Consider the following 24,104-nt stretch of genomic DNA (forward strand, 5'->3'; position numbering starts at 1 on the left):
TTAATTATTATTTCCACCCTATTTAAGGCACAGAAACTCTGAGCAAGAGAGAGAGCATTGATGGAACCCTATTAGTCAATGTTTTTCAAACTCATTAACGAGACTTAGTGGTTGAGGAAACCAGTCTCATGAGTCACCATCAAAGTTTTAAGAAAATGAATGGCAGTAAGGGTTATATATAATTTCACGGGATTTTTGTTTCAGGCACACACATGTTTGTGTATGCCTGTACGCTGGGTTGTGATGTAAAATGTATTTGTTTCTGGATTCCTAAGTGAGTTCGAAGCTAGTGTTTCCAAAGTATGTGCTACATGGTGACAGTCCCACAGTGAGTGAGTTATGTAAAAAAAAAAAAAGACTCTATGAAAATAGATTTGCTAAACTCAGAATACCATCTTGTTCTGAAGACGCACAATGCACTTTTCTGTACTAAAAGGTCTAAGAAATTAGAAACCTATTTAACTTTGTTTAATCCAGTAATTCCCAGATTTATCTGACCACAAAGCCCTTTGTTTCTGAGTAACACTAATTTACACCCTGCAGAACAATGTTTGAGAAATGCTGCTTCTGCCACGTGGTGCTGTGAGCACCATCACTACCTGCTGAGTCAGCCGCTCTCTCTCTTTCTCCAGCATGTAGGTGACATCATCTCCTTCAGCTGTGTCTTGCGCATGCCTCTGCCTTTCTTCCTCAAGGTCCAGGATCACCTTTAAAAGAATTAAAGAAACAAAATTCCAAATATCAAGAAAACACACTTATAATACAACACAATTAAATACTAAGCGCCTATCTAAGCACCTAAGATAGTTCCAGAGATCAATCCACCCACCCTCATCAGGGCCATCCAGGATCACATTATCTAGCAGGGTGAAAGATATGCAAGCTACATGCCAGAAAACAGTAAGACTGATGCTTTATTGGAGGAGATACAAAATGGCAAGTAAGCAGAGGAGGGCAACTAATGAGCTCTAGGGATTGAGAAGGTTTCCGAGAATTAATAGGTCCAGCAACCACAGGCCTTTTGCTCAGACTAGGGGTTGGGGGGAGGCGATGCAGCAAGACAGGACCACCGAGAGCTGAACGCCAAGATCTTCCTCCCAAGCTCAAATCTCTGTGCCCCGCTTAGTCAGCAATATGCATTTTGTGTAGAGTTAGCAGACAGGTGGAGGTTCTTGAGCTCAGCCTGCACGTAAAAAGCCTCAACACTTGGGATCCTATGTGGAGATTTTTTCAGAAGGCCTTTTAACTCATCTGTCACCCCAATCCACTTATCCTGGCACCAAAGAATTAAGCCCACTTTGAAGGCTAATACTGTCCACATTTAAAGGGACATTTCCCACATAATCCCATCGATAAATACTGCACAAGATGCTGAAAGACCAGGGCTTTCTTAGCAGCTTCTGCCCTTGCTTCCCAGATACCTTGGCCCAGACCTCTAAGGCAGAGCACTGTCCTCCCAATTACCATTTCTCAGCATTTCTCTCCACTAAGAATCTTCTTGTATGGAGAGAGGAAAAGTTTTTGGGACATGAAACCCTAAATGTTTTCATTCAACAAAAATGAAAACATCTTGGTGTTCTTCCTTCTGGTTTAAAAAAAAAAAAGCCTAACTTGGGGTGTCTGGTGGGCTGAATCATTAGAGCATGGGACTCTTGATCTCGGGGTTCTGAGTTTGAGCTCCACGTTGGGTATAGAGATTACTTAATAAAATTCTAAAAAAACAAAACAAAACTAAAAACCCCCAAACCTTAAGTTTACAATTTAACAGGAAAACAATTTTGGCTAATGATGGTCAATCATCTCTCCTTTTGGATAGCCCTCTAAAATTACAGAAATGGAATGAAAAGATAAAAACCCGCAAAGACAGAAATTGTAGCACACAAGAAATGTTAGTAACATCTAAAGAGGGCAGGAGGCAGGAGGTGCGGTGGCTACTTTGGTATGGGGGAAGAAGCCGTTTTGCCCTGCAGGGCCCCAAAGAGATATGGAACCTGGAAATGGCAGGTGCTACAGAGGAGAGGTGAGATGTGGGGTAGGAAACAAGGCCACTGAATCAAAATCTCTATTTTCTAGAAGGTTATCTGTCTCCTCCACCTGATTCCCGTACATAAAATGTTAGGTATCCACTGCCCAGGAACAAGGCAAATGTTTATCCTCAGAAGAAACAGAATGCGGCAGGCTGAGGATCTGGGAATAGCAGAGAATGAGGGTGAGGGAAGAGGGCTGTGTTGGTTTCAGGAAGGTGGTAGGGCGGAATGGGAGGCAGGCTGTAAAGTAAATCCGTATCTCTAATGACAGGAAGCAAGACAGGTGTCAAGAATGGACGTGTGTGGGAATAATATACCACTTAGAAATATGGAATTTAGCTACCCAAATAAATGGTCTTTGAATACGGAGAAGAGGGAAGGGGGAGAGGTGGACGAGGGAACTGTTTCATAATAAGCAGGGTAAGCGTGTAATTTACCACTCAAACCACAGCACTTCTGAGAGTCAAAGGAGGTATTCTTAATGACTATGCCGAGGCGACAGACGTCACCTGGGACTCTCTTGGGCAAACTAGGACAATAGGTACCCTAATTATAAGCCTCTAGGTACTGTTTGATTCGTAACAAGGTCAGGGTTTTACTTTGATAAAAACACTTACAGGTAGGGAGTTGGTTTAAAAATATTTAACGCTCAAAGAATCTTACATTGAAATATAGTATTAAAGAATTTTGAATTATTTTTAATTTCTTCCTCTCCTAAACACCAAGAGCCACAAATTATCCTAGTACTACAATTTTCATGGGCATGACAGCTGGTCAACCCTTCAGCTGCTTCATGGATGAAGGGGTTAAAAGGCCAAGCAAACCATGCTGTGAAGACTTTCTTAGGGGTTTATGTAAAAGGCCCCCCAAATTAGGCAACTAACACGGACCTGACACATTTTAAATTGGGCATAAATGTCTTTTAGATTCCTTCATTCTAGACCAATGGTTAAACTCTGCTGGGTCTTGGACAACTCTGAGAATTCAATTACAGATAGGGGAAAAAATTCACATTCTAGGGGCGCCTGGGTGGCTCAGTGGGTTAAGCCGCTGCCTTCGGCTCAGGTCATGATCTCAGGGTCCTGGGATCGAGTCCCACATCGGGCTCTCTGCTCAGCAGGGAGCCTGCTTCCTCTTCTCTCTCTGCCTGCCTCTCTGCCTACTTGTGATCTCTGTCTGTCAAATAAATAAATAAAATCTTTAAAAAAAACAATTCACATTCTATAAAAACGTATGGACTTTTGGCATTCTGTGTATTTTCTGGGGAATCATGGAACATCTGAGGCCCATCCACAGTTAAGAATCTCCATCCTGGCCTTTCACTTGGACCCTGGGAAGAGTGAGAAAAATGATGGGCAAGACCTATGCCTGAGCAATCTGAAGGTGCATTTTAAGCAGATTCTCTAATGCAAGTCATCATAAAAGCAAGCTAAAGTTCATCAGTTTGCAACTGCTGACCCAATTTTTCAGAATAAAATGCTTCCTACTAAATGTGTTGATGTCTCCCTTGCTGGTGTAAATCTAAACCAATAGTTTTAGAAAATGTAAATTTTAGCCAAGCATCTTTTACAGGCCAAATCTGAGTGGTAAATCAGGTCAGGGAATAAAATCACAAGCACTAGAAATCCAATAAGATGAGACAGAGGAAAGCACAGGTTTGCCTTCCTAACTAGGGTCTGTAAGAGGAGCCAAACAGGTGCATGTGTGCATGATGCGCGCGTGTGCACCCATGCAGACACACACACACACACAACCCCCCTTACACTTCCTAATACGATAGAAGAGCTTTAAGATAAACAATGCTCGGGACTGTTTATGGTTTTAGGAGAAGTAAAATGCAATGAATCTCAAAACTAGAGACACAGAAAAACAATCCATTGGCTTGCATGTTTATAATCAGGTAAATTCTCTCTCTCTCTTGTACAGGATTCCCCAAATACCTGTTAATCTTGCTATTTGTCACTTAGGGAAGCACACAGGGAACACTCTGTTCAGCTGCGAGCTTGGTCAAACCCCAGTCTGTTGACAAAGTTTGGATGCTCAAGAGCTGAAAGGACAGAGCAAGTGTTTTAGAGTGTCCTATCAGGAAGGAATGCCGTCGTAAATAACATGCCTGGCATAGTCCCTAAATTTAACATTCTGCATAACTCGCATTTTCTTCCTGAACTCTTGGCTCTAGGAGACCCCCGACTGAAGTACTGTGGGAACAAGATCGGGCATTGCCCAGCAGGTGTCTGTGCAGGTCCACGAAACACGAGTCAGGTGGGTGAACGTACTTTGCGGTGCCTGCTCTCGGCGGCCGCCAGCTGCGACAGCATGCGCTCCTGCATGTTCTTACACTGCTTCATCACCACCTTCAGGACGGAGAGTGGGTTTGTGCAGACTGGCTGCTTGTCGCCATCATTCTTCTCCTTCAGCGTCTCGAAGTCTCTCTGTAGAGCCATTAAAGGATCACTGATGTTGTATTTCCCGTAGCGTTCTTCAATGAACGTATCTCTGTGTTGTGCCTGGGAAAGAGGGAAAAAAATAAGCATTTTGCTTTTTAAAACTACTGTGGCCGGGGATTTGCTAGGAGTTATATGGTAAAGACGGCACTGTGAGTATGAACGGAATCTGCCAACTACAAATCTGATTGCTGATCAGGCCATCTTAATGGAGAAGCAACACCAGAAAGGGGGCACAGTAGAGTAACATCAGTGAGGACAAAGTCTTATGTAGAGCCAACTATGCATTAAACACTGTTACAAGCATTTATATTCGCATTAACTTACTTAAAATTTTTTCAAGTTTCTTTATGTGGTTATATCTTTAGGAATATAACCTTTTTTTTCTTATTTTAAAGATTTTATTTGTTTATTTGACAGAGATCACAAGTAGGCAGAGAGGCAGGCGGAGGGGGGACGGTGGGGAACCAGGCTCCCTGCCGAGCAGAGAGCCCGATGGGCTCGATACCAGGACACCAGGATCATGACCTGAACTGAGGCAGAAGCTTTTACCCACTGAGCCACCCAGGTGCCCCTAACTTACTTAAATTTTATAAGCCTCTAAGGTAGCGCTATCATGCTCAACTTGCAGATGAGAAAACTATGATAAAGTGGTCAAGTAACAGGAGGTCAGAACCAGGATTTAAAACCAGGCAGTCAGGCTCTACGTCTTTGTCCTTAAGCACCATGCTTACTGCCTCTGCTTATGAACGCTGGTGACGGCCAGCAGGAATACCTTATCCTTTCCTTCTGTTATGGCATTTGCATTTCTAAAATATGGTAAACATGAGAATTTTACAAGTTTACATATTTAGGGATGTAACAAGGCAGTTGTATATAAGTAAAGAATGTTAAACGTGTTTTCACATTATATTTTACAACTATTTGTGATCTGAACATGCGGAACATCACTCAGTTATTGGTGGATCAAGAAGACCAGGTCACTCACAGCCAGAGGTGCAGACAAAAATCCCTTCTACCTGCTGCCAAATTCCACCCCTTTTTTAGTCTGTTTGGGGCTACCTGCCATCTTTCTGTCCCTTTCAGGGCTCGGTGGGCTTCAGGGATGAGACAGAAGGTGAGCAGGGAATGCGGGCTGGTATCAGAGTCTGCTTTAGGGCTTGGGGCCACACTGGATGCAAGGATCAGGAAGGGAGTGGAAAGAGATTCTTTGACTTTCCTATTCTTTCAGGTCTGCTACGAAGGACTTGAAGTACTACTTTGTAAGAACATCATATATTACATGCAGGCGAACAGGGTGACAGTAACGAGTACTTTCCTACACAGACATTACAAAGGTTCCTGAGACATTTTACAATGAAAAAAAAAATGAAGTGTTAATACAGCATTGAAGAAACTTTCTCAAAAACCACAGCAAAGTACTGTATGATTTACGCTTTGATATGAAATCTAGTAATGAAAACTACTGTCATTTATCACTTTTTAAAAAAGTATTACATCAAAAGCTAGGTTTTCTTCTTCTTCTTCTTCTTTTTTTTTTTTTTTTTGTTGGGGGAGCTAAGTATCATCCACAAAGAGGAACCCATTTGAAAAGAAAGGGAAATTTACAATTCAATGGCTATGCTTAAAAAACAAAGCAAAAACAAAAACAAAAACAAAAACACCTCTCAAGACAATAAAGCAAACGTGGGCTTTAACACAGAAGTATGTTTCAGTCCTGAAAACACGATGATTCCTTCATTAGACTGTCCAAGTTCAAGACCTAGGAATCACTTAGCTTTATGCTATAAATATACGTTGGTGTCAACTGGCAAATGTTCAAAGCAGAGTTAGAAGCCCTGGGGTTTTACTTCTGGCTTAACTACAACGATTAAAAATTTTTTAAGATTTTATTTTTTTTAACTACATCCAACATGGGGCTCGAACTCATGACTCTGAGATCAAGAGTTGCAGTTCCTTCGACTGAGCCAGCAAGGTGTCCCTAACTACAACCATTTAAAAAAAAAAGATTTTATTTATTTATTTGACAGACAGATATCACAGTAGGCAGAGGCAGGCAGAGAGAGGGAGGAAGCAGGCTCCCTGCTGAGCAGAGCCCGATGCAGGGCTCCATCCCAGGACCCTGAGATCATGACCTGAGCCAAAGGCAGAGGCTTTAACCCACTGAGCCACCCATGTGCCCCTCTATAACCATTTTAAAAGATGGCATTATTGGTATACTGGAATTATGAAGAACCAAATCGATTTGTTCCTTTAAGTTGCCATCTTAAGATAACCATCTTCCTGACCTTACTATAAGTGTGCGTGTACGTGCGTGTCTGTGTGTCTCTGTGTAAGCATGAGAATTAAAGAGGTACGGATGTGAAAGACAGAATCCAAGACAGACTCCTATTTTCTCAGCTCCCAATTAAAAAGAAAATCCTCAGTAAAATTTCAAAATAGTCTCTATTCCATTTTAGGATTGAGAAACACAAGACCAATTCCTGAATTGGCTATTTTTATTGTTTTTTAAAATCATGGCAGGAGTAAAACAGAAAAAGCTAGTTTTGAGTTAGACTTTTAAAAGGAATAGTGTCAGACAACAGGGACTCATCAATATTTTCCTTTCACCAAGAACATCTGTTTCTTTAAGTTCAGGTATAAAAACTCGAGATTGACAATCCAGGATGTGATGAAAGAAACTGTCTCTAGCTATTTGCGTCCTAAAGGCAAATCCAAATTCAGAAAAATGCTTAGACAAAGGAAGCAAGAGGAAAAAAGACTCTTCGGAAAGTTGAAATTCTACTTTTCTTACTGTCACATTGTTTTATTCATGATTACCATTCTGGTCTGGTTAGCAATGGTAAAGGAATGATTTTCGGTACTGAAATTGGTCTGGTAGGGCAGAAAGGAACACGGAAACCTGAGTATTTCTACAGCTTTCTTTTCAGAACAGCAAGGGGGGACGTGGGATGGGAGAGCAGGAGCTGGGAGTGTAAATTCATGACCTTGACACATCTGCTGAGAAGCTGTCTCTCAGGCTGGAGTATATAGTTAACTAATACTTAAAAGCATGACTTTTTAAAACCCACACTGTTATTATCCTGTATAATTAATAACCATCACTGAGTTACGAGTAATAGATGAGCTTCTCTGGTGAGGTCTCAGACTTCTCTGAGAACAGTTGTTAAGCTGTCTGTTTTCTCTTGAAGTACTTCATAGTAATTCCATAATCACTTGCATAGTAATTGCAAGTTATACAAAATTGGTGGTTTTGCACATAAATGAAAAGAATCTGTGGAATAATCTAAAAAAGGCTCCTTGTCAAAAAACAATTCTTTAAAGTACATTCAAATATGGGGCCCAGATATGGGGAAAGTGAATTCAAAGTCTGCATTTACTATAACCAAACACTGAGTTGGAAAATGGGAGATGGAATATGGTATTTTTCAGTCAACTTAATGCCTCAATCGGGTGGACTGTATGGATGACAGGTTTCACAGAACAAGTAAGGACAACTAAAATAGACGTTAAGAACTGAAGAATGAAAAGAACATTGGTGGAGGTGTGTATTGGTTATCTAGTCCTATATAAGTCACTCCCAAATACACCAGCGCAAACAGTAAACCCTTCCTTATCTCATACAGTTTCTGAGGGTCAGGAATCTGGGCGGGGTTGAACTGGGTGGTTCTGACTCTGTTTCTTGAGGCTGAAGCGGAGCCCTTGCCCAGGGCTGCGGTTATCTGAAGATACAACTGGGGCTGGTGCATCCATCTCCCACCTTACGGGGATGCTGGCATAGGCTTTGGTTCCTTGCTTGTGCTGGCTTCCCACAGAGCAGGTGACATGACAGAAGGAGAGAGGGAGAAAGAGAGAGAGAGGGCGGGGAGAGGGTGGGAGACAGGAAGAGAGAGGGATGGGGGAGTGAGTGAGAGGGAGGGAGAGGCAGAGACAGAGACTGACACCAAGATGGGCATCCCAGTGTCTTTTATGTTATAACTTAATTTCAGAAGTGACATACCATCACTTCTGATGTATTCTATTGGAGACACAGACCAACCCTGGCAAATGTGGGAGGGGCCTACACAAAGGTGTGACTATCAGCAGGTGGGGTCATTGGGGGCCATCTTGAAGGCTGGCTACCACAAGATGAGCGACTAGATATGCTACCACTACTGTTTACATCTCAAGTCAAACTTAGAGACCAAATCCCTATTAAACACTAAAAACTGTTAAGGCTGAATTTTAATACTTTAATGGTGTATGAACTATTTTGTAAGAAATTTTAAGTGATCCAAATTTGACTTCTGAAGGGAGGAATTCAGTAATACAGCTAAAATCAATCAACTTCTTGCGATTTCATTATTTTCACTTCACTGACAACGTATTTTAACTGAACAGAAATTTCTACAATGTCAGAAAACATCATGGTCTTTAATTTCAGACAACAGGAATATAACTGGCTGGTTAGACAGATTCACTGATAAAGGGTATTGCTACAGCAGACAAAACACACGAGTCATCTATTACTCACTTTTCCTGTCACAGGCTGAATGAAACACCACCACTACTGAAAGCTTAAAATAAAACTGTACAATTCTTGGGAGTCTGTCATGCTTGCTCTCCAAAATTTTCAGCTTTGCTATGACAAACTTCAAAAAGAAATATGAAACAGTAACCTCCTCTCCCCTCTCCAATACAATTTCTACTATTAGATATGTCACATATGGCAATATACATAAATAGTATAATACATAAAAGCAGTGCAATATATTTCTATATATAGTATAGTATGATAAAATCCTATTATAGTAATAGTGTGTGTACCTATCCTTATGTTTTTTCCCAATCTTGAAACAGGAAATCAACTTCTTCATTCTTTGGATGATGATCACCAACATGAAAAATGGTTCCAAATCTAAAGTGAAGATTTAAGGCCCACTTAACTGGGGGTTTACATTCAAGTACAAGTTTTATTTTTATTTTATTTTTTTTTGTTTTAAAGATTTTATTTATTTATTTGACAGACAGAGATCACAAGTAGGCAGAGAGGCAGGCAGAGAGAGAGAGAGAGAGGGAAGCAGGCTCCCTGCTGAGCAGAGAGCCCGATGCGGGACTCGATCCCAGGACCCTGAGATCATGACCTGAGCCGAAGGCAGCGGCTTAACCCACTGAGCCACCCAGGCGCCCCAAGTACAAGTTTTATTTTTAAGACTCAGGCTGGTACCCTAACTGGATGAGGATATATCTTTGCAATTGGTTGCCAATCCTGAAGTGATACTTTTAACAATAATCAGCAATACAAACTTTGTGCCTTTAAAAATAGCTGAGTATCTCTATGACAGAGACCAGAAAGACCAGAGAACATGATTCCAGGATGGTTTTAACTAATACAGCACCAAAAGCATGTTAAAAACTATCCTTTTCACACACAAGTTGAATCTACTAATCCTCAACTAATTTATACTCTGGAGTCCCTGATGAACCGTAACTGGAAATAAAGTGACTGTTCTGGATAAAGATGCAAGAACATTACAACAAGTACACCCTCTGTTCTGAAAGTGCCTTTGACTTGCTCAGAGAAAACTGGATTTCAGTGATTGACAATATTGATAAGAGAGGATTTAGCCATGTTTGAATTAAACCTTTACTTTTGGAAAAGGGTACAAAATTCGACATGAAAATTTTTATGATTTAAAAAATAATTCTGGGGGTGCCTGAGTGGCTCAGTGGGTGGGCCTCTGTCTTTGGCTCAGGTCATGATCTCAGGGTCCTGGGATCGAGCCCTGCATCTGGTTCTCTGCTCAGCAAGGAGTCTGCTTCCCCCTCTCTCTCTCTCTGCCTGCCTCTCTGCCTACTTGTGATCTCTCTCTGTGTCAGATAAATAAATAAAATCTTAAAAAAAAATACTTCTAATATATTATTGAAAATCCAGTGCTCTTACCCCTTAACCATAAATGCTATTTTTTTCAAATCTATACATTTATTTTCTTTAATATACTTTCTAAACATTTATTTTTTTAAATAATTTTTGGCTCTGGAGCCTACCGGAACTGGTTTGTATCTGGGCTCTACGACTTTCTATCTGTATACTCTCAGCAATTCCCTTAATTTCTCTGTACCTCAGATCCCTCATACGTAAAATGAAGGTTAATGACTTACCTACAGGTTTGTTTTACCAAATTAAATGAGTAATAAAAAATGTTTCCTATAAGTACCTGGTACATTGTTATGTACTATAAACAGGAATTAATTTTTCAGTAACCAAGTGTAGAGGATAGGTTTTCCTTTTATTTTAGACCCTATGACTAAACCTATTCCTGGATATTTAAGAGTCTCTAAAATTGGACTGAGCCAGGAAATCTTCATTAAAAGCAAATGAAATTAATCAATCAACAGATAACTCCAAAGTAATACATTACTAAAAATATACTGGGAACCTGTATAACTGATAAGAAATACTGATAACAGTATTTTCTTTAGCAAATAATCCTGAACTGCTATGTGATATTTTATGTAATACCATCATTTGGTATTTATCTCCTGCATTATGATTAAACATTTCCCAGTTTTCTGTCTTGTTTTTCTTCCTGCCCAGATTGTAATGAGGCAAAGGAAAAAGCACTTCTCATACATCTTTCTTCTTCCTATATCCTATATTTCCACTTAAGCCTGAGGCATTTAACGGATGTTCACTTTCCAGCTCTTTCCTGATGTTTCAGCCTCTCCTAACTCTCATCATTTTTAGTGAGGTCAATATTTCATTTTGCCATTAACAAAATCTAGGATTTATTTAATACAATCACTTAAGGTAATATTAATTTATACATTTAGCAAACTGACTTTAAAGTGGAAAGAGTTTCAAAGATTCCCTTTGGAGTCAGTTTGCAGCTGCTGATGTTTATAAAACCAATTATTTACATAAGGACAAATGACCATTTGTTATTATTTGACTAAAGTGCACTAAATTCTTTTGAAGACTAAAAATGGTAAGTTTAGTACAAATAGCTGTAAGTGTGATATTTCCACCTAGAATGCTGCTTGTTGATAGACTAAGAATATGGGTATAAAAGGAAGCTAGATCCCATTTCCTCTAGAGCTGAAGCTTTGCAGCACTCTATAATCGGTAGACTTGGTGTGGACGAGGTGTTTGTGCTGGTCTCCTAGGGGCCTGTTGTGCTGAGCCCAAGGTGGACTTGCCCTAGTGGAGATGGGCCTCCAGGATGCAGGCTTTCAGCACAGATTGGGGGAGGAATATGGCGGCACCCTGACCCCATCTACCTTGCCCCCTCCTTGCTCCAGTCTAGCCCTGGAGCTGAAAGTTCACATCCTCCACTCTTCAGGAAGCCCCCACAGAAGAGCAATCAATCACCACTCTTGTGTCCCTGGCTTTTGTCAGAACTCTGCCTTCTCTTTGCCTGTGTTTGAGCTGTTTTATCTCAGGTGTAGGACTGGGTTTCAAAACTCCAAATTTTAGGGACTCCTGTGACGCTGATGGAATGGATAAAGATGTGGTGTGTATATGTACACAAAACACCACACACACACACACACACACACACACACACACACACACACACAGAGGAATATTACTCAGCCATCAAAAAGAAAGAAGTCTTGGGACGCCTGGGTGGCTCAGTTGGTTAAGCGGCCGCCTTCGGCTCAGGTCATGATCCCAGCGTTCTGGGATCGAGTCCCACATCGGGCTCCTTGCTCGGCAGGGAGCCTGCTTCTCCCTCTGCCTCTAGCCTGACACTCTGTCTGCCTGTGCTTGCGCTCTGTATCTCTCTCTCTAACAAATAAATAAAATCTTAAAAAAAAAAAGAAAGAAGTCTTGCCATTCACAACAGTGTGGATGGAGTTAGAATGTATCATGCTAAACAAAATCAGTCATTCAGAGAAAGACAAATACCATATGATTTCACTCTTATCTGGAATTTAAGAAACAGAGCAGATGAATACATGGGAAGGGAGTAAAAGAAGGACAGAGGGAAACAAGCCATCAGAGACTCTTAACTACAGAAAACAAACTGAGGGTGGATGGAGGGAGGTGGGTGGTGGATGGGCTAGCAGGTGATGGGCATTAAGGAGGGCACTTGTTATGATGAGCACTGGATGTTGTATGTAAGTGATGAATCACTAAATTCTACTCCTGAAACCAATACTCCACTGTATCTTAACTAAAATCTAAACAAAAACTTAAAAAAAAAATGGGTAAACAACTTAATATAGCTGCTTCAACATTCAAATTCCAAAAAGCCTTATGAAAACTCCTAATGAAATTGAAATAAATGTATTCAGTGTTGTTGTCTTTGTTCTGTTTTATTTGGGAGGTGGGTTTATGTGTGTGGTTGAAACAAATTACATACACAATCTGGACTCGAGTCTCCATAAATAATTTTTTGAGTTGGGAAAGAAAATGTGCAAAGAGATTCAATAAGTACTAAACAAATTAATGAACATTAATTAAGAATTGTAAAGTATAATTTTAATGGTACATTAGATCCTAATCTCTTTTATCCAGGAGACTATAATGAGAGTTGACATCAACCTCATACCACACACAAAAAACAGGGATGGATCACAGACATGAAGATAATATAGGAATGGCCAAAAAGCACATAAAAAAGTGCTCAACTCATTAGTGATCAAAGAGCTGTAAATTAAAACAATGAGAAGATAACACTAGAAAGCCACTAGAAAGGCTAAACTTAAAGACTGACAACATCAAATGTTGGAAAGGATTTGGAGCAACTAGAACACTCACCACATTGCTGCGGGGAGTACGGTATATCCACTTTGGAAATAAACTGGAAATTAATCATAGAGTTAGAAAATGCCTACCTCCAGCTAAGTACTTATCCAAAAGAAACGAAAACATAAATCCACAAAAAGACATAAACAACAATTGTCTAAAACTTTTTTCATAACAGTCCCACACTGGAAATGATCACCACAGTTTTATGGTAGAAAAATTAGAGCAACGGTTGCCTCTGGGTGTAGGGGAACAAGGTACCAGAAAGGGACCCAAGATGACTTTTTGGTTGCGATGGGACTGTTTATATCTTGATGGGGATGGAGGTCAAATGGATGGGTGCATTTGTCAAAACTTACTGATCTGTGTTATCAACACTTAAGCTGTGTGCACTCCACTATAACTAAATTATATCTCTAGTTCAAAAATATAAAAATACATACTGAGAGTTAAAGGGAAAACGAAGTTATATGAAATGTATTCCTTACATACAGTGTTTCAGAAATACGGGACACTGGAATCAATGTGATTTTAATAACAATTAAACAATGAAGCAGGTGCAGATATTGTAGTGCTTATTACCTGCCAGGCAGTGGGCACATCTAATCTAATCCTAAACGACATAGCTCTGGACGTAGACATCAATTATACCTCCATTTTATAGAAGAAACTAAACATTAACATGTGACTTTCCCACAAAGCCAGTTAAGTAGCAGAAGTACTGTTAATGGTACAGAAGTACTGAATACGTTAACTCAATGAATACTACTTACACAGATATTCCCCAGGACTTTATAGGAATTAATTTCAATTTAGTAGGTCTCTCTCAGTGGCTTAAAAATGAAAGAGAACAGAAAACATTACAGAATACTGAATATTCTGAGTCGTGTTTCGAGACTTTTCTTCTGACCTAAGAATATAGGGGTGTGTATGTGTGTTGTGTGTCTGCATGTATGTCCCCTGGGTCACAATACAGTCTATTTTTACTCTGTGTCTCTATCAAAAAAGTATGAAAAACACTAAAATAGAATGAAGAACCAATTAGTCTGACTCCTGAATCTATGATTTTAAACAGCTTAAGCTATCATAAATAAATTCTAAAAGAAGTGATAAAGTAATCAGTATTGTTGTTTTATTTTAAACTAATGAATGTTATAAATGTCTACAAGCCACAAGATGTTTGGCCTAACAACAAATACATAAGAATGTTAACAAAAAAAAAAAAAAAAATCTCCGTGTTATCAGGGTTAGACAACCAAACACAGCACTGGAGAGGTTTGGGAAAATTTCCTGGACACATGGCTGATTCACAAGGACACGTGTTTTGAATGCCTTTATTGACCATTTAATGTTTGTGGGGTACTACAAATACTGAGTGATGTGGGCAATGATAATGGGGATATAGGCTTGACTAAGTAAGATGTAGTCTTCTGCTCTTAAGGGGCTTAAAATATGCCAGACAAGTTCAAGACCTAAGAGCAGAAATAAACAAGCTGCCTCTGCTGTTTAAATGTTTTCTAAACAGTATCATTAATGTTTAGAGGAACACCAAGTACAATTTATTTGATCAGGACTTTCTAAGACTCAGACCTTACACTCAGAATAGGAAGGAAAAGGCCAACCCTGGAAGTGGGCGGGTTCTGGCAGATAAATGGGACTATCAGCGATATAATGAATCACAGGAAACACCAGGAGGTTGAGCCGGGCGGGCATATAATCCAAAAACTGTCTCTGAAGTATGGCACAGGGAGACCCAGACAACAGACTATAACCTGCGTGTGATCCTTTAAGCAACTGTGAACTTGAAAAACTTCTTTCTTAGAAGTGTGCTCAGCCTCTTTAACTCAATGTATTAGCAGTGCAGAAACTAACTTCAAAGCTAAAATAGTTAAAAAGAGCTCATTAATAAGACTGAAAGGGTATCTTCCTCTTCCTCTATTTAGGGGATCCTATGGAGGGAGCTGTATGATCGTGGGATGAGTCTTAACTCTAAACGTTTTTTTCAAGGCAAGATTCTTAAATGACGCATGCAGTCATACTACAAGGCAGCATGCAAGAAACCAGCTGCTCAGTGGTAAGGTCATGGGAAGAGGGTCCTTATTAGCAAGACTCAGGAGTAGAAAGTGTTCACACTTAGAAGTTTAGTGAGCAACAAGGCTAAGAAGTTTTGTGGGGGTTGAGAGGGGACTTGTGTGGCTCTCAAGCCACAGGGAGAGCAAGATGCGAGGGCAGGCAAACAGAAGCAGGGACTGTGCTAATTCTACCCGCTGATGAGAGAAGGTAAAACAGAGTATATATTATGACATGCTGAGAGAGAGCACAAGCCCTCTGTCACAAGGCCGAGGCTGGAAAGGTGGCAACCTCTGTTGACTCACTGAGGACTCACGAAGAAGGGGGCAGCTAGCTATTCAGTTTGAACCAGCCGTCATACACGGAAACTGGGGACTCAAAGTAGGGCAGGATGATTTTTCTTTGGAGAACAGAAGAGGAAGAGGAGTAAAGAAGCCAAGACCGTGAAGAGAAAGGTGGGCTATAAGGTGGGAATAGAGCCACTGGTGCTGTTTCTTTGGGGATTGGGATTTGGGTATTTCATGAAAATTTATTAAATGTGAACTGGCAATGTTTATCACTACAAGAAGGTACTGGATAAATACAGGTATGGTGAAACCCAGCCTGCTCAAATTGACCCCTGCTACTACTCCTCCCAAATAATCCCACCCCCCCACACTGCTTTTATCTCCATAATAAAAGTGTACTGAGGAGATTAGAGGATGAATGGAAGGGAAGTTATCATTGCTTGGAGATAAGAGTGCTTCCTTTTTACTTTAAAGGGTAGCAATACCTTTAGGAAACTTTAATGTCAACAAGGACAAGAATGGGATAACCTTGACCATTTCAATCCCCAAAGAAACAGCACCAGTGGCTCTATTCTAAGCCTGTCTGTCAGTCTCAGCCTCTTCCCTAAAGGCTTCTTGGCCTCCTGGAGATCATTACTTGTCCCAAGAAAAAAAGGTTTTCAAGGGAAAAGAAAGGATTTCAAAGGGAAAAGTGAACAATTTGGAAAGCAACCAGAGAAAGGGGGATATGAGGAAGATTTGGTGGGAGCCAAAAGCAAAAGCCCACTGATGAAATGGGAGATAACAAGTTCTGAAAGATTAAGAGAGAGGACATGTATAATTTAGACAGATGCCCACGGAGGCCCTTAGTTGCAGTGTCTGGGCAACAGTATTTTTGGATATATTTAAGGAAAGATACATAAGGAAAGACAAGCAATACTGTACTCTTTAAAAAAAGATAATATACAATTTTCGGTGAGGCTTACAAAGCTCCCATTGTTGATCAGTCAGGGAATGCAGATGACCACATTCCAATCTGACAGATAGGGACCCCGAGGTAAAATGCCAGCTGAAAACTAAAATATGGGGGCTCCTGGTAGTTCAGTCAGCTGTGTCTGCCTTTGGGTCAGGTCATGGTCTCAGGACCCTGGTTATCATCAGGCTCCCTACTCCCTGCTCAGTGAGGAGCCTGCTTCTCCCTCTTCCTCTGCTGCTATCCTTTGTCTACTCCTGCTCTCTCAAATAAATAAATAAAAAAACAAATAAATAAATAAATAATTTTTTAAAAAACCACTAAAATATGGTTTTCTTTCACTTAAAAAAAAAAAAAAGATTTTATTTATTTATTTGACAGAGATCACAAGTAGACAGAGAGGCAGACAGAGAGGAGGCGGGGAAGCAGGCTCCCGGCTGAGCAGAGAGCCCTATGTGGGGGCTCGATCATGATCCTGGGATCATGACCTGAGCTGAAGGCAGAGGCCTTAACCCACCAAGCCACCCAGGCGTGCCCGTCTTTCATTTTTTTTAGATGAAGACACAGGCATAGTGAACAAAGGTACAAATCCCAATTATTTGGTATCCTTTATGCCAAATATGGAAACAAACACAAGCAATGATTTCCCGTCTGAAGAACAAACTGTTCCTCCTTAGTGCAGGGTGAAATGTAAATAATGTCACCGAGTAGGAATTATCAACAGTAAAAGTTATGAAACTGTATTAAATATAGTGAAGCCTCTCTTCTCAAAAATATGATTAATAAGAGGCAATCTATTCTGGGCCTTGAATACATTCAACTTAGACCCCAAAGGCCTGAACTTATTCCCTCATATGACAAATACTTCTGCAAGAACTTTGGAGGTTCTAGCCATTCAGGATGCAGGGCTGAACAAGATGAAGCATTCATCCCTCGTGGGGCTTGCTTACATTTATTGCAAAAGAGAAATATCAGACATAAAAGAGATGAAAATCTCTATTTTCTGTGATACTTAGCAGCAGGAATTGATAAATTCCTGTATTATCACTAATCTGGTGCAGACAGAGGAAAAAGAAATCACATTAAGTATGATTCTATCCTACAAAACTTTATTAGATACAGTAATGGGAGAGGTTTTATGTATGAAGTTCCCAGTCAATAAGAACAGAGACGTCTGACTTCGGTAACACAGTCCCATACTCAGTTCTTCCAGGGAGTTTAGGCTTTTGTCGAACAGACAGCCAGTGAATAAGATTAAAATAATTTTTGGAAGTTATGCCTATCTTAGAACTCACTAGGTGGGGTTGGTTTTTCCGACACAGAAATTCTTTTTGTTGTTGTTAAACAATGGAATATTATGAACTACAGATATGAAACTGAAGCCAGGAAAAGCATTTTGAAGGGTTATAGGTCTCCTGCTATGATAATGGTATTTCTTAAAATTTTAGTCATGTAGTTCCTCATATATACGTTGTCAGCGCTATTAAATTTGAGTCCATGACCTGTGAAAGAATCTGCTTTGAAAGAACTTTTAGGCATCCTGTTCAAAAGGAGAATTTGAAAATTAATGGGAAATTTACTCTGTGCTCTTTTTGGGAGAAAATCAGGGATATGGTGTTAACAAGCTCATGCTCTCCCAAGTAGGCCAGGCTTGTCTCTCTACCCTCTTAACTGTATCTTAGAATTATTTAGATATATGTGAGAGTATAAATCACTTAGAAGTAAAGACACTTAAGAAATAAATGTGGTTCTTAACTCCTTAATGTTCCAGTTCATACTATATTTCTTTAAAATACAATTTTTCATTTCATAAATGAATATTTTCTGATAAAAAACTTAACTATACAGATAAAGCCAAGTCCTTCCTGAACACAACCCAATCTCTCTCTTTTCTCTTCAAGAGTTTTTGGTGTCATGGGTATCCTCTCAGACTTTCTCCAAGTATATCCATAAATGTGTGTATGTGCACTTTTTCATTTATTGTGTCTCAGATCTTTCTAATAAGTCAGTACATTGCTTGTTTTTTTCTCATTAAAAAAAAATAAAAGCAATTACATAATATGCCATAGTAAGGATGGACTACTTGATGTTGCTATATTTTATTAATGGACATTTAGATTGTTTATAGCTCTCTAATACTGTATTAAACAATGAGCATCCTTGTTCATGGATGTGACTAGTTTGGTGGAAAAGATCCATTCCTCTGCTTTTCTAAGGAAATAAATCCCCACATAATAAAATTCCCCGCTTCACTCAATATATGCTCCCCAGCACTTAAGATTTTCAGCAAACATACAAGATGATGGTTTCCTCCTGTCTTTCCAAATATTCCTATAACTGGCTAAACTGAAATACTAAATGACGGGTCACAGGCTTTAATTTTGCAAGCAACCTCGCTATCTTCCTTTCTTTCTCTTTAAGGGGAGCAACTAGAAATAACTTCTGATTAATCCCGAATCACAAGGCTCACACATGCAAGGAAGACACAATAAGAGGAAGTCAAAATAACAGGAATAAGCTGTTTCCCTTTTTTATTTGCTTTAGTTTCAGGCTGAATAAATGCGGTGAAATTCCCCACTGCTATAATCTTTTGTGGAACTGCTCCCCAACTGCTAGAGAACTGTGTGTTCTCTAAATAGGTAGCCTTGTACAAGCTGAGTTCCCCCTTTCTTGCCTCAAAGGCATATGGATAACAGGCCACAGGAAGATGTGGTGAAATGAGAAATCTGCTTATTTTTTGGAACTTTCCCTCTTGAACCCCTAAATGCCATAATTTGTAATACGAATGATGATGTGGTAAAATCTGCAGAGCAAGCAGCTGATATCAGACAACTACTCTCAAGAGTCAGTTAGCTGTTCCTTCTGGGGCTCCACATTTTTCTGAATGCAACAAAGATGCTTAATCATTTAAGAATGCAGTCCTCTCTTTAATATAAATACCCAATTTAGAAACAGTCCATATAGGACCAGCCTTTCCTGCTTCTTTTGGCTCTTTTCTGCCAGAGTACCTACCATTAAACCTGGTACATCCCTTTCAGGAATTTCAGTCTATTCCCAGGGCAGAACATTTTTTGGGAGCTCCTCCTATTCTCAAAGAAACCAAGCCAACAGGAAACAAGAAAGAGGCACTGTGAGATGTATTTCTGGCTTCACCAGTTGCAACTTTACCCTCCTATACCCACTGTTCTGTGCCTTATTTTCTCACTTAACCATATCCTGGAGAATGTTATACATAAAGCTCTATCTCTCATTCTCTTTAATGATTGCACAGACTTCTACTGCATAATATTACCGTAATTTACTTGGCTGGAACCCTACTAATAGACATCTAGGTTGTATCTGGCATTTTGCTGCTATGACCAATATTGCAATAAATATCCTTACACATACACTTGATTGGATGGGTCTAAGTACATCTGTGAGGAAAATTTCTAAAAGTGGGTCATGAAACTAGGTTAGTAGGATCACAAAGAGCATTTAATGAAAAATAAAGTGCAAAAGACCAGAAAATAATATAATATAGTATGGTATAGTATAAATATTATAGTAAAGTATAAAGTTAGTATACATTTTGGTGAAATTTCTGCTTTAGTTAATACATGCTTGTTGCTGTCTATGTGTGGCCTGGATTGTGGCAGAATGATGGAATATATTGCAAAACTGTTTGAAAGACACCTCTTTAAACTCTGGTATGATAAAGAGGTATTTTTATTATAGCTTTCTTTCTTCTTTCCCTACACTCTATGATCTTTTTATTGTATAGCTTGGGAATTGAGGTTGGTTTTTCAGGCAGAGATAGTTATTTAGGGTGAGCTAGAAAAAGAATAATATTAACAATATCAGGAACAACAAATAGGGGATAATTTAACTGTAGTTCCAATTTGCTCTGCTATCTTTCCCTACAAAGTGAATATTATACAACCAAATTATCGTCTTAGGGCATGACTCTTAACAAACAGAAATTTGAACAAGAAGCTGTTGTATATGATTACTATATTTAAAAGCACATGTTTCTGATTTCAAAGTAATTTACATATAACACACAGGTTTTGGAGAAAAAAATGAAAATGTACCTATGTTTCCACTACCCAGGGACAACAACTATTAATATTAAAACTACAGATTTCAAGGGTGCGGGTGGCTCAGTCAGTTAATTGTCTGACTCCTGATTTCAGCTCAGGTCATGATCTCAGGGTTGTGAAATCAAGCCCTGCCTTGGGCTCTGCGCTGGGCATGGATCCTGCTTAAGATTTCTCTCTCTCCCTCAGCCCCTACTCCTCCCTACTCGTACATGTATGTGCACTCTTTCTCTCTCTAGAAAAAAAAATAAATACAATAAAACTACAAATTGCAATCTATTTGAGTCCTTTTCCTGTGTATACACACATGCACACGTTATTCTTATAATCAAGATTAAAGGATATATTTAATGTTATGCACTGCTTTGCAAATTTAACATTACACCATAGGAACATTACCATGTCATTAAAACTTTTTCATATGCATTATGTTTTTTTAAGGTTTTATTTATTTTTTTATTTGACAGAGAGAGAGAGAGACAGCACAAATAGAGGGGAGGAGAAGAGGGAGAAGGAAAAGTGGGGTCCCTGCTAGCAGGAGGCAGATACTTAACCCACTGAGCCACTCAGGCACGCCAATGTTTTAAAAAAGTTATGTAAAATAGCTACCTAACAGTCGCCATGTGGATGTATTACCTAATTCATGCAGCCATTAACCAAAGGCTACTCTTTATAAAGAATTAATTGGAAATAGGACAATATAACTATGTATCATGAGCTATTTGGGGGGTAACTGGAAGTAACTTACAGAAAATTTTTTCTGTAAATAAATTTTTACATAAAACCATTTAGACTACAACAAGTCTCTTCAATAAATAGATGTCTTGAGATTAGTATATTTAATGAAAGAAACCAACATTGAACTTTTAATTCAAAAGCATAACAGCGAGGTAATACTATGTCTACCTATTCTGCAGTAACCCTCTGGAATAACACTCAGATATAGGGATGTTGCCTATAAATAAATCCCCTTTAAAATAAATTTTCTTCCTATGGTCCAAATTAACAATGAGAAAAAGAATGCTTTCTAGGAAATAATAAGGAAACAGTATATTTTAATGTCTATTTACGAGCTAGTGAAAATCATTCAATATAAAGCTTTTTAAAAGATTTTATTTATTTATTGGACAGAGATCACAAGTAGGTAGAGAGGCAGGCAGCGAGAGAGGGAGGGGGAAGCAGGCTCTCTGCTGGATGCGGGGCTCGATTCCAGGACCTTGGGATCATGACCTGAGCTGAAGGCAGATGCTTTAACCCACTGAGCCACCCAGGCACCCCTAAAACGTTAATTTTTAAGATAATCTTTAAACTTCAATTAGATCAGTTCTGTTACTTTTAGGAAAGAGGTAATAATATTCTATCAGAAGATGAAAAATGTACATACTGTTTTTTCCTCTTTAGAAAAATTACTCAAAATAATAAATAAAATTATTTATCAAAAAATAAGATACAGGGGCGCCTGGGTGGCTCAGTCAGATAAGCATCTGCCTTCCTTCGGCTCAGGTCCTTGGATCAAGCCCTGCCTCTGGCTCCCTGCTCAACAGTGAGTCTGTTTCTCCTTCTTCCTCTGCCTCCCACTCGTGTTCTCTCCTTCGGTATTGCTCTCGCTCTCTCAAATAAATAAAATCTTAAAAAAAAAAAAAGATAGTAAACTATTAAAACTAATAAAGACAAGGGATAAAAAGCTGCTTTGAAGGGAGCAGTTCATTAAAGCAGCAGAAGTACTGTTTCTTTTTTTGAGATGGCTATGATTTTTAAATTACTATTAAGTTTTGCCATTGGAAAAATAATTACTGAACTCTCTTCAGCAAAATTTTAAAAATCAAATTACAGAATTTTAATTTCTTTAAAAAGAATTTTTTAAAAAAAGATTTTATTTATTTATTTGACAGAGATCACAAGTAGGTGGAGAGGCAGGCAGAGAGAGAGGAGGAAGCAGGCACCTAAGCAGACAGCCTGATGCAGCGCTGGATCCCAGGACCCTAGAATCATGACCTGAGCTGAAGGCAGAGGCTTTACCCACTGAGCAGCCCAGGCGCCCCACAGAATTTTAATTTCTAAAAAGTGGTAGGGCAAAGCTGAAAAAGCTACTCTACATCACTTTACTTGATCTAAGAGAAGGTTAATAAGCATTGCCAGAGGCAAGGGCAACAAAAGCAAATATGAACTACTGGGACTTCATGAAGATAAAAGCTTCTACACAGTGAAGGAAACAATCAACAAAACTAAAAGACGACCTATAGAATGGGAAAAGATATTTGCAAATGATGTATGTGATAAAGGGTTAGTATCCAAAAATCTATAAAAAATTTATTAAACTCAACACACATAAAACAAATAATCCAGTTAAGAAATGGGCAGAAGACAAGTACAGACCTTTTTCCAAAGAAGACATCCAGATGGCTAACAGACACACAAGAAGATGCTCGACATCACTCAGCATCAAGGAAATACAAATCAAAACCACAATGAGATATCACCTCACATTGGTCAGAATGGCTAAAATTAACAACTCAGGAAACAGATTTTGGCGAGGATGCAAAGAAAGGCAAACCCTCTTACAAGCTGGTGGGAATGCAAACTGGTGCAGCCATGCAGCCACTCTGGAAAACAGTATGGAGGTTACTCGAGAAATTGAAAAAAGAGCTACCCTACTAGTGATACATATGACAAAAGATGGGAAAGACCTATACATTGAAAACTACAAAGCACTGCTAAGAGACCTAAATCACTGGAGACAAATACCATGTTCATGGATTAGAAAAGACAATTTTTAGATGTCAATTCTCCCCAGATTGATATATAGATTCAATGGAATCCCAATCAAAACCCCAATAGCATTTCTGGAGAAACGGATGAGCTGATTTTAAGATTCGTATGGCAATGCCAAGAAGCATGAATCACTAAAACAACTGAAAAAACAAACAAACAAAAAAAACAAAAACAAAAACAAAAACAAAACCAACCCACGATTGAAAGATTAACACCACCTGATTTTAAGACTTATTATAAGGCCACAGTAATCAAGAAAACGTGGTACTGGCATCAAGACAGATTAATGGAACAAAACATTAAATCAACAAGGAAATGCAAATTAAAACTGCAGTGAGATATTCCACACCTATTAGAAAGGCTAAGATTAAAAAGACTGCCCATACCAAGTATTGGTGAAGATGTGGAGCAACTTGAACACTTACACATGGCTGGTGGGAATGTAAAGTACACTTTGGAAAAGTCTGGCAGTTTCTTAACAACAACAAAAACAAACATACACCCACCAGGTAACAGAGCCATTTCATTCCTAGGTATTCATCCCCCAAAAAAAGAAGAAAGAAAGAAAGAAAGCTTATGTCTACGTAAAGCCTTGCATATGCAGTTTTATTTGCAGCAGTTCAAAACTGGAAACAATGAAAATGTTCACCAACAGATATGGAGGAGACATATAGTGGAACACTACTCAGGAATAAAAGGAATGGACTATCAATATAGTAACAACATGGATAAATCTCAA

The 24,104-nt window shown here is 39.2% G+C and overlaps 2 protein-coding genes across 3 annotated transcripts in view; one reads left to right on the forward strand and one right to left on the reverse strand.

The window, feature by feature from the left end:
• Window positions 1-4,312, forward strand: part of ST7L (suppression of tumorigenicity 7 like) — a 118,400-nt gene extending 114,088 nt beyond the window's left edge. The window contains exon 15 of the mRNA XM_032301630.1: window positions 4,207-4,312. Within this exon, the coding sequence (XP_032157521.1) occupies window positions 4,207-4,221 (15 nt within the window). The 3' untranslated portion in view covers window positions 4,222-4,312. The remainder of the gene's footprint in view (window positions 1-4,206) is intronic.
• Window positions 1-24,104, reverse strand: part of CTTNBP2NL (CTTNBP2 N-terminal like) — a 51,299-nt gene that overhangs the window by 4,974 nt on the left and 22,221 nt on the right. For both annotated transcript variants that reach the window (XM_032301628.1, XM_032301627.1), the window contains 2 exons: window positions 4,304-4,534; window positions 600-707 (listed from right to left, as the gene is read on the reverse strand). In XM_032301628.1, coding sequence (XP_032157519.1) covers window positions 600-707; window positions 4,304-4,534 — 339 coding nt within the window. The remainder of the gene's footprint in view (window positions 1-599; window positions 708-4,303; window positions 4,535-24,104) is intronic.

Source organism: Mustela erminea, chromosome 10 (genome assembly GCF_009829155.1).
Source record: "Mustela erminea isolate mMusErm1 chromosome 10, mMusErm1.Pri, whole genome shotgun sequence".
Classification (NCBI taxonomy): domain Eukaryota; kingdom Metazoa; phylum Chordata; class Mammalia; order Carnivora; family Mustelidae; genus Mustela; species Mustela erminea.